The sequence below is a fragment of the Esox lucius genome, chromosome 4, assembly GCF_011004845.1.
Source record: "Esox lucius isolate fEsoLuc1 chromosome 4, fEsoLuc1.pri, whole genome shotgun sequence".
NCBI lineage: Eukaryota > Metazoa > Chordata > Actinopteri > Esociformes > Esocidae > Esox > Esox lucius.
Window position 1 is genome coordinate 32,491,503 of NC_047572.1, and position 17,851 is coordinate 32,509,353.

At 40.8% G+C, this 17,851-nt stretch overlaps 1 protein-coding gene across 1 annotated transcript; it reads left to right on the top strand.

Annotated features, from left to right (window-relative positions):
* Positions 1 to 10,382: 10,382 nt before the first annotated feature.
* On the top strand, positions 10,383 to 12,323 carry sox3 (SRY-box transcription factor 3). The gene has a single exon (XM_010903079.3). It carries the CDS (start codon positions 10,722 to 10,724, stop codon positions 11,622 to 11,624), a length of 903 nt encoding a protein of 300 aa, XP_010901381.1. The 5' UTR covers positions 10,383 to 10,721; the 3' UTR covers positions 11,625 to 12,323.
* The last annotated feature ends 5,528 nt before the right edge of the window (positions 12,324 to 17,851 follow it).

A 17,851-nucleotide genomic window follows, 5' to 3' on the forward strand; every position in this document is an offset into this window, starting at 1 on the left:
CGCAAAGTATTCTTACTTCGTATTCATTTTGGGGGAAATATACAGATAACAACTTCATGGTATTAATCATATTTCAAAATTGGGTGTATTTAATTAATTAAAGATACACTCTGCAAATTAATTGTGCATTCTCACAATATTATCTTTAACTAATGAAGGCTCGACAAAGAGACTGTTTCATTTTTTAAAAGGGCCGAGATTAGGGGATCTCAATTATGGCTAAAACAAAAGCATGCTGCTTGCTGGGGCATGGCGCAAAGCAAGAAAGTGTCGGTTCAGCACTTTCTTCCAAACAAAAAAAGGAGAAAGTTTCTATTGTTTTTGGGGAACTGTAGAACATGGCAACGATTCAAAAGATACATGAGATATAATGAGAGTTGTAATTAGCCAAGCAGCACGCAATAACAGTCTTTAAAATGATCATGTAAAGCCGACAGGGACAGTTCATGAAATTATGATTTACAGGCGACAGCATCACTAAACAGGATGACATCATGGGCTCCAGACAGACATGGTATTGGGTTGAAACCCCGTCAGCTTGAACTGGAACAATGACCCCAGACACAGACACCCTGGTAGCTGAAACAACTCTGATGGCACCTTCTCCTCCTCACGCTCGCTCATGGAACACTGATCACAGGACATCCTCGTCGGCAGAGGAGGACATCCAGGGTCAAGTCTAATAGCTCACCATGGACACAGAAGGCTCACCCAGAGGGGAGATAAATGGAGGCGATTGGCCAGTTGAGGAGGTTTCTGGCAACACAATCTGTGTTGACCCAGGGTCTAGTCGTGTTCCATCCTCGTTCTGAGACAATGGACTTTCAGAACGCCCCACTTGTCTCACTGGCAAAAGAAAAACATTTATTTACATTTTCTGCTATATTAGTCAAAACTTAATTGAAATTAGCGATGATGTTGCCATTCGGTATCATTCAGTATCTTTTTCTGTTTGTCATTTAACGCCTTGTGCGCCAAATCTAGTGGTGACAGTTTGGCCAATAGTCAAAAGTTGCTGACAAGGCACTTATCCTAACTGGTCCTGTAAGTCATCCTGAATCTGCTCAGAGGGCATCTGCTAAATGACTAAAATGTAGAACGAGGGCATTACTGTTTAAAATATGACTCGGGCAGCAAATAGAACAGTATTGGCCCGTTAATTTCCAATGCTTCTGCTCTACTGACATTTTTGTGTGACACATGTTAATTAAATCGTTGAGTTACAGTGGCTAATGAACTCTATACACAATGCAACATTTGCTTGAGTCCTTCAAGCGTCACAAAGTTATTGCCTACAATTCCCTTGATTTAGCCTATTCAACATGGTCACAAATTAAGTGTGTTATTTATTCTAAAACACAAGTAAACAAACCATTATGCTTTAGTGTCCAGGGTATTAATTTGAAATAACCAACCTACAAGACTATGACGAGATTGCATTTAGGTTTAGAGCTGTAGCTTTAATGTGAATGTACGGAATATTATAAGGTGTGTCTCCTTTATGTGTGTGTCCTTGTTTTAATATTCTATTTATATTCTCTTGAAATTACACTGAACAACCAAAAAACTAGTTGAGGGGACATTTCACAGGTCTATATATTTTTTGGGGTTAGGTTAAAGTTAAAACATACAATTAGTTACAGTTTGAGGTTTGAGGGTTAGGAGTCAGTGCAAGTAAGATTTCACACTGCAATATTTCCATGTAAAGGACAGTAAAACCAGTAATGTGTGTATAGGTTATTATGTAATGTGTGTATAGGTTATTATGCAATGTGTGTATAGGTTATTATGCAATGTGTGTATAGGTTATTATGTAATGTGTATAGGTTATTATGTAATGTGTGTATAGGTTATTATGTAATGTGTGTATAGGTTGTTATGCAATGTGTGTATAGGTTATTATGTAATGAGTGTATAGGTTATTATATAATGTGTATAGGTTATTATGTAATGTGTATAGGTTATTATGTAATGTGTATAGGTTATTATGCAATGTGTGTATAGGTTATTATGTAATGAGTGTATAGGTTATTATATAATGTGTATAGGTTATTATGTAATGTGTATAGGTTATTATGTAATGTGTATAGGTTATTATGTAATGTGTTTATAGGTTATTATGTAATGTGTATAGGTTATTATGTAATGTGTGTATAGGTTATTATGTCATGTGTTTATAGGTTATTATGTAATGTGTGTATAGGTTATTATGTAATGTGTGTATAGGTTATTATGTAATGTGTGTATAGGTTATTATGTAATGTGTATAGGTTATTATGTAATGTGTATAGGTTATTATGTAATGTGTGTATAGGTTATTATGTAATGTGTGTATAGGTTATTATGTCATGTGTTTATAGGTTATTATGTAATGTGTGTATAGGTTATTATGTAATGTGTGTATAGGTTATTATGTAATGTGTGTATAGGTTATTATGTAATGTGTATAGGTTATTATGTAATGTGTGTATAGGTTATTATGTAATGTGTGTATAGGTTATTATGTAATGTGTATAGGTTATTATGTAATGTGTATTGGTTATTATGTAATGTGTATTGGTTATTATGTAATGTGTATTGGTTATTATGTAATGTGTGTAGGTTATTATGTAATGTGTGTAGGTTATTATGTAATGTGTATTGGTTATTATGTAATGTGTATTGGTTATTATGTAATGTGTATTGGTTATTATGTAATGTGTGTAGGTTATTATGTAATGTGTATTGGTTATTATGTAATGTGTATTGGTTATTATGTAATGTGTATAGGTTATAATGTAATGTGTATAGGTTATAATGTAATGTGTATAGGTAATTACTCAGGTCTCCAGCTGAGCTTGACAGAATGTATCTCCATACGACACCGATCGAGCAAGACGTCTAAAGTCCAAGGTGGTGGGTCTCGGGTCACTCCCTTCGCCGATTGGCCGCGGTCATGCCCTGCCTGTTGATGACGGTGGCGGGTTAGAGAAATTACACCGGGGATGGTGAGCATGTTAGCCGGCCCGGCTCACACTCATATTGAGTAACAACACGCTTGGGCTGCTGGTGGGGAAAAAAGAAGCATCCGTTTCAGGCGTTCCTCGCAGGCGTTCCTCGCAGGCGTTCCTCGCAGGCGTTCCTCGCAGGCGTTCCTCGCAGGCGTTCCTCCTAGGAGTTCCTCGCAGGAGTCCCTCGCAGGAGTCCCTCGCAGGAGTTCCTCACATCAGGAACATAACTTGTTTCCTGTATTCTTTGATTCCCAGCAGAAATGGTTCCATTGTAGAGGGACAAATGTGGTGACCAGTAATTAAAATTTCTAGTTACAGTTCCCATAGAGTAACTAGTTATGTTACATACTTGCTGTTGAACGTAAAGCGTCAAGTTACTTAGGCGTTACTTTAAGATCAGTCCTTTGATTCTACATTCACATGGTTACTTAAGCCTAGAAGACAGACATTTAATTGGACATTGTATGATTACATTCACAGGTGTTGCACAGTCAGTGACACTCACCAGTCTATAACATTATCAATCATCAATCATTATACAGCAAAAGTGACTGATCTTATTCTCTCAAGTAATCATATACCATAATGACAAAGAATATTTTCCACTGAAATTAAGTTTTATCAGTTTTATCCATCTTATGTAATCTGGCCATTCAAACATGCATAAAAACTCATGTTAAGTGCCTTTCTGTTGTCCCAGAGAAGTCATCATGCCCTGGGTCGGACACGGCCCTCAACAACACAGTTGGTCCCACAGGGGAAGAAGCTACGCTTCAACGCACAGACAACCCAAACCCATGGTGAGTTAAATAGACCACCCTCCTCTAATCCCTAATCCTTGTGATTCATTAGGCCAACGCTACGTGGAAGAGCAACACTCAGGGTTCGCCATGAAGGAACCAGGGAGGAACAAGTGTGAGTACCGAGGCAGAGAGTGGCTATGGGCTGCCTCGGGGTCCTCTGTTTCACAATCACGCATCTTGTTTTTCTTTAAAGACACATTCTCAGGTGACCTTTACACTCACACCAGTATTTGATGTTCTGTATTTGATTCTCTGGAAATAAATGAAACCCCATTGACAGGATCATTTATGTGGTTAGGGTATGCCTGAGGCTGACCTTCTTTCTCCCCTCCTTTCTCTCTCTGAACACCGACGTAATCTTGGCAGAGATTGTTCCACTGGTCTTCTGAGAGGGAGACTAAGAAAAAATGTAAAAGAAATAGACAGGTTCTTTTGGTTTTCTGAGAGAAACAGTGAGTAAAAACTGTGAATAATGTTTACTCACACAACTTTATTAGTTTTTTATTTTTGTTTCCACTGTTGTTATTTATAGGTTTTTAAGTCCCACTTGCTTTGACAGTGTAAAAAGAAATTCCATGCCAACAAATCCCTTCAAATCAAAAGAGAAAGAGAGATACGCAGAGATAGAGAGAATATGCGTGGCCTCGGTCACCAGTGCTTGACTGAGTTTTTTTTTGTTTTTTAGGAACTGATTTGGGCTGGCAACTCAATACTGAGTCAGAACAGCACAATTCACCAAGTTTTATACATTTTGATGTGCTTAAGCAATTTCTTTAACTTGTTATGTCAGTCATTGACCAATGTCAGCTAACACCTTTTTTATTGATAATTAGTCTAGCTAGCTATCTAAACAAAAACAAAAATATACAACAAACGTAACACTGTAGTAAAGATGAACAGATGCCTACCAAGGAACGTGAGAGGGTCCGGACATCCAGGGCTCCCAGCGGATTTGGTCCTAGTCATGTTAATAGGGATGAACACTAGTATGGAAAGTCGACAATGAAAGTTCTACCACCGACCACACTTGTAGCTAGATTTCAATAAATGTTTTTTCCGTCTCGGTGCGTGAAGCCAATAAACTCCATCCTCGACCATCAATAGATTTAAACAAACTAGAACCACTAGATAATTAATGTTTGCTGTTACGCCAGCTAATAAATAAATGTATGGCAGTTCTTTTTTTTACCATGGGCTAGCTGACTAGCAGTCGTCTGTTTTGTTTGGTGCGGTTCTGGTTGCACCATCCATTAGCCTAGTCACTAGTTAGCTACTTGACTGAGTGAGGCTGGGTAACGTCAACTAAAGCAGATTTTTTAAATGGGTCTTTTGATTAGCTAGCTACAACATGTTCAATTTATGATTCAATTCGACGAAACATCAACAACAAGCTTGTGAATAGGTTTTCCACCAGCAATGTTTGTGGTTTTATGCTGGCTGATAATTTGTTAGATCAGGATGGTTTACTCGTGAAAACAAATTACATATATAAGTTACGAAACGTAAAACACATTGTGAATATAATAATTTGAAAGTTGGTCCTATTAGAGAACCAATCCCTAGTTGCTTTGCTTGTTTTCCACTGAGAAGCTACTGTACAGCCCCAAATAGCAAGGCCTACTTGTAGATTATTATGTAGCCTATTTTTACTTTATAGAACTAGAAAGCAGGTAAAGTATAAAATGTCAAGACATGCCTTTCATATCTATGTCATATTTAGGCTAATTATTGACATTCGTTCCATGTTATAATCTGTACATCACAGATTTTATTTTTCTCAGCCCCAAGGAATGCTTAATAGGGTGGTATTATTCTTTTAATAAAATTGCTACATTTTCTCTTTTCTTCTTGGCGAAATGTTTATAGTCCAAAATAAAATAGGTCTATGTCCGGCTCTGGGACTCTTCTATTTCTATGTATTGGGTTTTTTTTTGTTGCTTTTGCAAAGGAAGCCTAACATATTTCCATATATCTATGTATATATGGCATATATATGTCAGCCATAGACAATGCAGAAAGATTGCCGCTGAATGAACCGTGAACCAATGAATCATGGTTTACTGCCCACAGTCGGCAACTTGGTGTCCTTGGCTACACCAGCCTACCACACCAGCCTACAAGTTGCCTCGCACGTGATGTGAACTAGTGTGGTACCGTTAGGATTAGCCTACTTCAAACTCAGTAATTCCCGTCAGCTGAAGTGATTATGTCGTTCGTCGCAATAAACCGTCACATTAAAGATCTTGTCTGACAGTGACACATAATCTTTGGTGTTCCGTTATGCATGGCACAGATGCTCTCTGAAAGTCTATAGACAGCAGATTAAAAATACAGGTTTGGCCTACTCGGCAAAAATTGGAATTACAAAACTGACCCGCCATGGATGTAAATAAATAGTAGTTTATGAATGAATCATGCAATGTTATTTATTTTTATTTATAGATTAAACGGACTGCATTTTGTTGTAATGGTTTTTAGAGTCAAAATGAAAGATTCAAAGTTGCAAAAATATTTAATTCGGGTGGTCATTTTGTCAGTGTAATTAGTACATTATGTAATCTCTGGTGAAATGTGATTAGAAGCTTAAATGATCCCACCGTCCGTACTCAGTAATGACTATGCATTACATCCAGACATTAAACTCATGAAAATATATATGAAGCAACGCATGCGGTTAATAACATTAAACACCTGGGTTACAGAAACATGACTTAGTTCATAAATTAGGACTTTTACAATAAACGAGGGTAATAATCCAACTCTGTACCTTCTTTCCTTGAAGTGACCCGTGCATATTATTTTACCTGTGTTGAAACGAGGAAGGACGCAACCATTCACACTCATACAATGGGAACAGCAGACCGTGCGTAAATTGCATCTTAATTTGCATTCCTGGTCCAAAAATCATGCAAATCTTAATGAGACAGTCTCTATTGTGGCTGTAATTGAAAACCTATTCTTTGTTAATTACTCTTTCTCAAAGCCTTGTCCGCAGTCACTGAGCTGAAACAAAAAAGTTATTGATTCCAGAGGCCGGGAGGTTTAAATGGACATCTAATGCAATGGTTTATAGTCCGCATGAGGGAATATCCATATTTTCATTGGCAAAAATAATAGTTTTCCCTTATGCGTCAGTTTCACATTTCTAACTACACATATTTTATTTTATGCCAAGAAAACCCCATAAGCCAGATAATCAGAAACCAAAAGCACCACAAGTACGTGTTAATCAGTGTATTGATAAGCCTATAGTAAAATCCCACCGGATACACTCTCTATTCAAACGGAGGTTTCAATCAGTAAATCTTTATTTGAAATTATAAACACATAAACGATCACATCTAATATATTTCTTTCAGGGGGGATATTATAGAAAATGAAGTGTACCATGTGCCTTGCAGTTCTGCTCCGGCACATTGTCCGTCCTGAATTCAATTTATTTGACCAAAAGGCCCTATTTAGTCAGATACGCTTGCTTAGGGACAATGTGTCGATTAACTGCATTTCCTTTCAATGGAGGAATTAATGCACCTTTTGTGTCAATTAGACCGAAATAGAATTAATTTGAATTCCCCTGAAGCCCTGTGGAAATATCGTTGTTCATTATATACATTTTAGTAGGCTGTTACCTCTTATCGTATTCGGCTGTTTGCGATAGCTTTCTGCAATTCCCATATTGTTTATTTACAGCTCATTAACAAGATGAACTTCAAGACTCAAATAAGATAGTGATTATTCGTCATGATTGTCGTTCATGTCTGTCTAGAGCTTTTTTTTATGAATCAAGCTTTGGTTTACAAAATTTTGCTTAAAATACGTTTTGTATACATTTAACTTGAACTTTGGATAAGGAAAAAATAATGGAATGGTAGTCCACCCTTGTTCTGGTTAATGAATGGAAGGTCTTGGACAATTGTTGCTGAGAGGCCTTCTATGGGTGCAATCAAAAGAGGCTGAATATTTAGTCGGACATTTAAAAGACAATACTGGCTCTTCGATTATATTTTATAAGAATGCAATAGTATTTCCTAACAATATTTGCAACAAGTTACTACTTTTCGTTAATCTTGTAGGCTATAATGTCTTATTCAGAAATACAAAATATTTTAAACATATAAGACATTGCCACTTGTTTGAATGCTCGCTGGACATAATTTCGCCCACTGATGTTCACTCACCAGGCTGCTTCCAAACGTTTCAACGGCGTGATTCTGCAAGCCGTGAAGCTGCGGGCTCTTGGGCCTGAGGGGCATGCGTGCGGCTTGCTGAGCCTGAACACTGGCAGGCTTTGCTGGTGGTCCTCCTCGCCTTCCGATTTCGTTAATTAGGAAATTAGGTGCACAGAGGCCCTCATTACCAAGCCCCGGGTTACTTTGAGTTTTCTTTTCGCGCTGTCTGGTCGATTTCCATAAGAAGATTACAAGCGGATCAATTTTAGAATCTTCCCCATATAAACAAATAACTCGTTTCAGAGAATTAGATGGGTTAACCCGGGCACTAATTAGAGGTTGACGACATGTCCTGTTCTCTGTTGATCGCGGACCAATCCACCCTCACGTTTTTTACTGATGTCTCCGGGGGTGAGGTCTTTTCTCAATTGATTAACGTCGAGGTAAATCAATATTTTGTAGAAGCTGGATTAATGTACATGAATACTGTCTTCCACTAAATGTAGTGTAATTATTTGATATATAATGTAATATTCCCTATAGGCCTATAAACACATTTAAAATGTTCAACATATCAGCAGGGGCCGGTTTCTCAAAAGTTATTATAGTAGATTGCTCTTATCAGATTAATTGCATAGACATAGAATGAATAGAATGGACGAATGTTTTTTTGTATGTGGAATCCTGTTGTATAATTTATATGTGTATTACTGTTAGCCTATCTGCTCCGCAAAATGTCGGTATATAACTTTTTTTTAAGACCGGTGTATTATGTTTTATCAGCCTTCCTCAGATTGTAATTATGGACTATGGATTAGACCTGTATTAATTCATACCAGGCCTGTTTCAACCATTATTTTGCAACATATTATTTTGGCCAAACTATTTAAAATTTTCTTATCGAATAATCTAACGTTCCGATTATGAAATCCAATGTAGGCTTACTGCTTATATATACTAATGTCTACCAATAACATAAATATGTTGTATTGGGTCCTGATATTAAGCCTTCATGTATAATTTCAGACGAAATAGTGAAGTTATTCATGTGCGTAATTCCCTCTTTTCGTGAACATTCAAAATCATGAATTTACCCAGATCTGTGGTGCACAATAACGTGGCGGCGAAGGTGTTCGTTTGAGGACGCGTTTCGAATGAGCTACACGTTGGTGGCGTAATCGTCAGCAGGTGTAAAGATAGCCCGGCCGCAGCAAGAGAATCTCACTTCGGTTGTAACTGCTAAAAATGGGGCCGTAAACAAAAACATTCAACTAGGTTATAGACTAGTCCCGAGTGACCATTTAAATGTTAGCACAATATGTACGCACAAGAGCTGTCAAACGTCAGTAGGCTAATACGGAATAGCGCTTATTCTGTGAGAATGATCAATGTTTTAAAACAAACTTGTCGAAAAGGTACGTCTGCTTTGGTGGAGCTGTAAGCAGCCCTCTCTCCACAAGAGGTCGTTGATGTATCAGTGTTTTTACTTATGCGTCTGTACCAGACAGTTTCAGTCTTGACCGCTTTAGTATTAGAATAGGCTACTGAGATTGGCCCAACACTACTGTAGTAGAAAAATATCAAGGACATCCGTACTTTAGAAGTCAACGGACACGATAAACTAAACATTCATTCCAGTTAATTCAGATTTGTATGTCATTTTGATGCGGTTTTATTATAAATCCTATTCAGATTGATTTTGTCAATGTCTTAAATAAATTTTACTTAAATGAAAGAAATAACCATTTGAAAATAATTTTTGGACAAATGGTCAATTTATTAGCATTGCTGTTAGAATTTGGCAGCAGTTGAAATTGTCTTATAGACACGTCCATCCGTATGGGGGAGCACGTTACATGCCAGTCCAAAACAACTGTATTACCTTGATATTTGAGGGAGTGCTAGAATTTATGAATGGAGAGAATAATACCGCTTTTCGGTCTCGATATTTACCTTGCACTCATTTAGGGCACTTGGAACTATGTCTCAACTTGAAGGGGACTATTTGTCTTTTTTTCATCAAGACCGTTTACAAATTAAGAAATTATGTTTGGCACATCTGCAGTCCATACGGACATTACTTGCCAGAATGAATTCCTAAAAAAGCTATATTCCTAAAAAAGTTTAAGAACAATTTATTTGTCTTGTTTAGTAACACGTAAAAACTCCAAGCTATATATAAATGTGTTTGATATAATAGACAAACTGTTGACTCGATTTTTCCATCAAAGTAGTTCGTTTAGGATGATTCCGTTTTTCTCTCTCGATATTTTGCAACGAATTTAACTTTAACAGATATAGAATACATTGAATTGCTGAAATATTGGATTATAATCTAATGTGACTGCATTATAATGAACTCTTTATAAAACTTTATCTCTTCCCCTTCCACAACTCCAACCCAAAACAGAACGTCGTCCAACTCAATCCCTACACAGTGGATGGGAAGCCTTGCTGTGATTGGTCGGGGGCAAGTCATTGTTGCGCTGTCAATCTAAATCACATGGCCGGGACACTATTAACAGCTGAGGTCTGCGGACAAGTTTCCAGAGTTCTGTTTCAGAGCAGTGGGGAGCAGATCCAGCAGACGAGCACCGAGAAATGAGAAGCACCTGGCAATCTAACACCACATAAGCTTTTGACAACTTTTTTTCCCCCCACACGAGACTGGTCAGTACTATTTCTACCTCTCTTCTCGTCTTTGATGGTATTTGGTTCAACTTTTTCCGCGCCTGAGTGTACATTTCAAAGACGTTTGAATGTATAACATGATGGAAACAGAGATCAAGAGCCCGCTCCCTCAGTCCAATTCGGCCTTAACAGCGGGCAACAAAAACAACAGTGCCAACGACCAAGATCGGGTGAAGCGACCTATGAACGCCTTCATGGTGTGGTCCCGTGGACAGCGGAGAAAGATGGCACAAGAGAACCCTAAAATGCACAACTCCGAGATCAGCAAGCGCCTCGGCGCAGACTGGAAACTTTTGACGGACGCAGAGAAGAGACCCTTTATCGACGAGGCCAAGCGTCTGCGAGCCATGCACATGAAGGAGCATCCGGATTACAAATACCGTCCGCGCAGGAAGACCAAGACTCTGCTCAAGAAAGACAAGTACTCTTTGCCCGGAGGACTTCTGGCGCCAGGTGCCAACGCTGTGAACAATGCCGTCTCGGTGGGACAGCGGATGGACAGTTATGCTCACATGAACGGCTGGACGAACAGTGCGTACTCCCTCATGCAAGACCAGTTGACCTACCCTCAGCACCACAGCATGAACAGTCCCCAGCTCCAGCAGATGCACCGGTATGAGATGGCAGGCCTCCAGTACCCCATGATGTCCTCGGCACAGACCTACATGAACGCGGCTTCCACGTACAGCATGTCCCCCGCGTACACGCAGCAGACCTCCAGCGCCATGGGCTTGGGCTCAATGGCCTCGGTGTGCAAGACCGAGCCCAGCTCGCCGCCCCCTGCAATTACCTCTCACTCTCAGCGGGCGTGTTTGGGGGACCTGAGGGATATGATAAGCATGTATCTGCCTCCGGGTGGGGACAGCGCGGATCACTCTTCCCTGCAGACCAGTCGGTTACACAGCGTACATCCGCACTATCAGACCGCGGGGACCGGCGTGAACGGAACGCTACCCCTGACCCACATTTGAAAAAAAATAATACTATAAACTTAAGTACTTCGGATACTTGAACATTTTGATTGCTAAAAGAATCGACATTCAGTAGTTTTGTTTAAAAAAAAAATGAAATTTTATTTTTTATCTCAACGAGTTGTCCATTTTAAAGCATTTTAAAAACTAGCCTACATATCCTGGACTGAAACTGAATGTTGAGCCCACCAGAGTAAATTGCATTGCAAAGAGGCTTTTATCATGAGTATAAGCAATCAACTTCTGTAGAAGAATTGGACTTCTATATTTTAATAATGCCATCATATTTTCTCTCTATGAAAAAGGCATGTGGCCTCGTGAAGAGGCCGTTGTATTTCAGAAAAGCTGGACGGAAAGTTGGTTCATAAATGTTTACACTTAATTTGTAGAATGTCGGAATGTTTGTCCGCTGTGTCCAAATCTTTGTAGTCTTTTTATTTTTCCTTCACATGACCTAGGTTTTAATGAAATGTAACACTGTGCGGGTCGCAAGCGCAAGTTTATTTATAGTATTTTTTTAAGCTTGTGTACGTCATGTTTTAATGTTCATTTTTGTTTTGTGACCTTATTTTCTGTGATGTTTTGACAGTGTCAGGTTAACCCATGTCATGGGTCAAGAGTTATTTAAAACTGACGTTTCTACTTATTTTAAGACCATCCTCTATTCTTTAATGAATAAATTTGTACGAAACAATGTTAGCCTACTGACTCATCTGTTTTTGGTGGTTGTATGGGCTAGGAGCCGGAGTTAAAGCCTGCTTGTACATTAGGTTATGTGAAGTACGTTTGATGGGTGAAATCTGTCAGGTAGCTGATCAAGGGAGATTACTCTTCAGAATGAAATGAGCGTAAAATTGAAAAGCAAAGTGATTTTAAGGCGATGGGTTTAACTAACTGTGAATAATTAAAACTCAGACATGCTGCATAAACATTGTTTTTATATATATATATATATATATATATATATATATATATATCATTTTTCCTCCCCTTACACAGGCCTGCTGCAAACATTTTTTGTAAACAATATACAGTAACTTAGAAATGCAGCCGTCATCTACTGTTGCTAATTCTTCATTGCTAATTTAAAGACTGTATTTTCAGAAAGCTGAAGTTGTCGGTGGCAGATCACATTGGCACTATTTTGGCTCAGAATATAGCTACTCTTGCTAAGTATACAATGTTATCAATTATTACTAATTTTACACTTTTTGATTTTACCAATTTTATCTAAAAGGGAAATAGTTTAACTTATTTTTCAATTGTTTGTAGGCCCATTAGACTGCTACAATCAACTGCGTAACTTCAGTTATGCAATGTTTCTCAACATGGTTTTGTTTCGATTGGAAATCATTGTATATGAGCTTTATACTGTGCTCTAGCTTATTCTATAGAATATGGTCTCTGAATAGTTATTTTAGACACGGTATTAAATATGAAAGCTCGTGACTCACAGCAGTAGCCTTTTCCGTTGTAAGCAGATGCTCTTATCTAGACACCGTTTCGTGCTGTATATACTCTGGATCAACTGAAGAAACTTACACATATCACATACCAGCGTAAATATATGCTTGCCTGTGAATACAGTAGCCTACTTTATTTTGCCTTGTTTTTTTCGCCAACATGTTGAATGAGGTGCAAAATGACTGAATAAAGGCATATCAACAATAGCCTCGTCTTAAGGCCTACTGGAATTATTTAATAAGCAAGAGGTACGATTTATTTAGGAATTAATCGGCTACTTATTTTCAGACAATTTTATAAATCATATTTTGTCAGCAAATTCGAAAACAGATAGAATGTAATTATTTCGGATGCAGCGGTTTTCTGGTTCAAAATATTCTTTTAATTCGTCATCTTTGTTTTGAATGTAACTTGTAAAACGGAATAAAATTGATAAATATGAATATGACTCGTTTCTTCAATTTTCTGCTGGATGATTCTCTGTTGCGCTGTTGGCAAATCCTACACCTTGCAACGCGGCGGCAGTTCGTTCAGTTCCCAGGACCACCCATGCATGCAGGACAAGACAGCAGCCTCTTTAAAATCGGCCTGGCTGCCCGTCTACCTGATGGGTTTAAATGAAATCACTAACATGGACACAGTCATAACATAGACCTCTGTGGCTTGTCATTGCGATCTACTATGCAGAACCAATACGCTAAGTTCAATTATTAGTTGTCCTGGGGTCCTGTTTCTTGGCCTCCTAGTCCACCATCTCTGTCCAGCATCCTTACACTAGAGCAAAAGAACATGCAGGCTGTACTACTGCAAAGCACCATGGGATTAGGCCATCTCAGCCACCCAGAGTTCTGTAGCATTGGCGGTCCCGCTGGCCTTCCCACACTCTCGGTAGGATTTGATCTACAGCTCAGCACTGCAGCCTGGATTAGCTCTGCGCACCTTTGTGGAGGGAAAGATTACCCAGACCTCCCAGCATTCACTCACAGACCCTGGAGTCACTCTAGCGCGGTAGCCCTGACCGTCAGCTAATCACACTCTCTAAGTCATTTCTTTGCAATTAAGCAGCTTTTCCCTCCCCGGTCATCCGTGGAGGAGGTGTTTGCACTGGGCCAGAATCAGAGGTTGGTGGTGCTTCTGTGCCATCTGTCATAGTGTCCCTAGGTCAGTATGTGATCCAGAATGGATTGGCCTGCAGCCTGTCCAAGTTAGTCTGATACCTTGGGAAGGGTTAATGCCCTGAGGGAGTCATGACGCAGGAGTTATCAAAGTTCAGGGGCTGAACAGGGTGGATACCAGCTCTTACATTCACATGTGTTTCTATATCACACTTCCCGTGACCTCTCCTGCTTCTCTCGAGGACATCTAGCAGAACATGGCTACTCCGGACTCCCAAGTCCTTCCGAGAAGTGTGGGCTTGGACGACCGTGTATTGCTCAGTGGTGAAAGCCTAATCTATTGGTTGTGTGTGACTGTTCTGGCAGTGAGAGCATCAGTGGTGGGCTTGACCCCCCCCCCCCCCCCCCGCTACGCGCCCCGAGGGCCTCTCTCAGGGATAGTCACGGGGAGCAGTGTGCCCACTCAGCAAGTGTAGGCCAATCCCCACTTCCATCTGCCTATGACCTCACTGGGCCTGTTTGTTTAACCTCCTCTCCAAAAAACTAACCTAATTATACCCCTGTAGAACACAGAATCAGCGGATTCCCGGAGGATTCTATCTGCTACTGTGTGATGTTGAGCTGGTGTGTGACAGTTAAGGCTTTGTGGTGTTCAGCTGGTTGAGCTGGCGTGTGTTGTTGCTACGTGGCGTTGAGTTGGCGTGTTATTGCTGTGTGGTGTTGTGTTGGCGTGTTTTCATTAAGGCTTCGAGGTGTTGAGTTGTTGTGGGCTTTTTCCCTTGTGTATTACTGAACATAGTAGAGCTTCTGTTTCAGTTGATGTTTTTTTATTTTATTTTCTCTGTTGCTTTTTCTTTCACTTCCATGGCTTTCCTAGAATGTGAGCTAGGTGCTGTAAGGTCATCAGAGGTGGTGTTGTAGAATGTGAGCTAGGTGCTGTAAGGTCATCAGAGGTGGTGTTATAGAATGTGAGCTAGGTGCTGTAAGGTCATCAGAGGTGGTGTTCTAGAATGTGAGCTAGGTGCTGTAAGGTCATCAGAGGTGGTGTTCTAGAATGTGAGCTAGGTGCTGTAAGGTCATCAGAGGTGGTGTTCTAGAATGTGAGCTAGGTGCTGTAAGGTCATCAGAGGTGGTGTTGTAGAATGTGAGCTAGGTGCTGTAAGGTCATCAGAGGTGGTGTTGTAGAATGTGAGCTAGGTGCTGTAAGGTCATCAGAGGTGGTGTTCTAGAATGTGAACTAGGTGCTGTAAGGTCATCAGAGGTGGTGTTCTAGAATGTGAACTAGGTGCTGTAAGGTCATCAGAGGTGGTGTTCTAGAATGTGAACTAGGTGCTGTGTTGCAGTCTGAGGGGGTGTTCTAGAATGTGAACCAGGTGCGCACACTCCTACTCAGCTGCCAGAACCTGCTCATCAAGTCCAAACCAGGACACACCTCTTTAAAAATTATCAAAAGCTTTCATCATTTGAAATATCCGTCTCAAACTCTTCAAGTTGTCGATGTCATCCAACGTGTAAAAAATACAGGTTAGAATCATTTGGGCCGAGACAGAAACACAGATAAGATGTTAGATTTGTGTCTGTCAGGCTGCATACCAGACCAGAAGCATGTTAAGGCTATATTGGTATTGATCTGCTGTGTCTGGGATCTCCAGGAGGCCCTAAGCTTAGCCTGGCCTGGAGCCCTCTGTATGGTCAGCCCGGGGGAGGCCTGTTCGGAACGGTGAGCCTCGTATGGGACCGCCGAGACGCCAGCCAGTGCAGCGGGGTGTGTGGGAAGGAGCCGGGGGTTCGGGCAGTGCGTTGGGGGTTAATCCCCCTGGACAGGGGCAGATGTTTTTAACGAGCTCCTCTCAGGTCGGCACCCTGCGTGGGAAAATGGCATGAAATCCTCCTGGGGTCAGGGCTTTGGGGCTGACCTACTGAGCCATCCATCCGTCCATCCATCCGTCCATTCGTCCATTCGTCCATCCATTCATCCGTCTCTCTCTCTCCTCTCCCCACGGTCCAGGTCTCATCCGTCCATGTCCCTTCTGTTCCGGTCCAAACTGGCTGACAGACAGCCCTCAGTCAACAAGGTAGAGGTCTATTTTTTTCCTTTTCATTAGTCATTAGATTTTTCTCTCTCCGCTTTCAGTCCTACCCCGTCTCGCGGGCGACCGTCATCTACCAGCCGCCAACAGACGTGTTCCATAATGCATATGTCTCTGGTAAATTATACCTTATGTATAGCTGGGTGTTACGCAACCATGGAGAATGCCAAGTGGGTTACTCTTCAAAGGCAACACTGCCTCTTCTCTAGAGTCAGAGCAGCGCATTGGGACTAAATCACTTCCATCCATGTCAGTATGAGGAGGGTAATTAATAAGGATTGAAGGTTTCTAGGTGTTAGACAGGCATCAGGTTCAAACATCAAGACCTGTGTTTTAGGGGAGGGTCTCCCCCGAAATAATTATAGTAAATGAATGAAATGGAATCTTACCCGTGTGTGCATTCAGTCCAGTCCCGCAGCCCTGTGGTACCCGAGCGAATAGAACCACTGGCAGTTTTGAAGAATAGAAATCTAGTGTAGCGTAGGATTATGGCTTTGAAACACTGATTATGTTTGTCTGAACCAGATAAGGCCTGAAGAATCTCAGGATCAGGACATCGCATCAGAATTGGAGTGACTAATTATATCCACCCAAGAGTGTTTTAAATGTCAATTCTGCATTCAGGAAATAGAAGAGAGAAAACAGAGAATTAGACCAGGATGTCCCGATTCTGAAAGACAACAGTGGATTTAATTGGGATCATTTATAAGGGCATGCTATATGCTAAACATAAACCTATGAAAACTTCCCACTTCAAAAATAGCAGGAAGGCAAGCCTGACCAGAGATTCTTCTCTTCATGTGCCCCGCGGAAAACCTGTGGGTTTGTACATGCCTTAGCCATGAGTCATCCATTCAGGGGTGTGGCCGTGCTGCCAGTTAGGTGACCTGAGGCGCGACACCGGAGTTACCTTTACTCGACAACACCCAGAACGCACCACCCAACCTGCGCCCATCCCATCTCTGAACACGCGTTCTGAGGCCTACGCAGTATGCCCAGTCTGCACACCAGTCTGCATGTGTCTGACACTTTCAGTCCTCCGCTGGAGGTTTGGAAACCCCGGCCCTGGTTATTTTAGTACAGTGGGTGTGTGTGATTATGAAACTTTGTCAAATATGACACCAGCTTTACACTCCCTTTTGTCCCCAAAGAAAACAAACACAAATCACACGCCGAAATGGAAAGGTACGATGGGCTGTTGCTGTTCTAGTGAGCTCATTTTTGGGTGGGGGCTGGAGGGGTTTCTTCCTACAGGGATTCTTTGGCTTGTTTCCCAGGAACCCCTGTTGTTGAGGTTTCTGGGAGGATGACTGTACATAATTGGTGGATGACACACAGCTGAAGGAAACAGGTCGGGGAGCGGGACATGTTAGCCTACGTACCAGCACACATAGAGGTATGAGGGATTCACATACCATGGAGATATGTGTCACGTATGTCAGCCACTATGGCCTTCATGGAAACGTCACAGTGGGAAATCTGTCCCGGCGCGCAGATGGCGCATTTCCACACCTCGTGTCACATGCGTTTCCGCGTCTCTTTGTGTAACTTCATTCGC

Excerpts from the sequence above, each read along its gene's own strand:
- sox3 (XM_010903079.3), top strand. The coding sequence starts at position 10,722 with ATGTATAACATGATGGAAACAGAGATCAAGAGCCCGCTCCCTCAGTCC.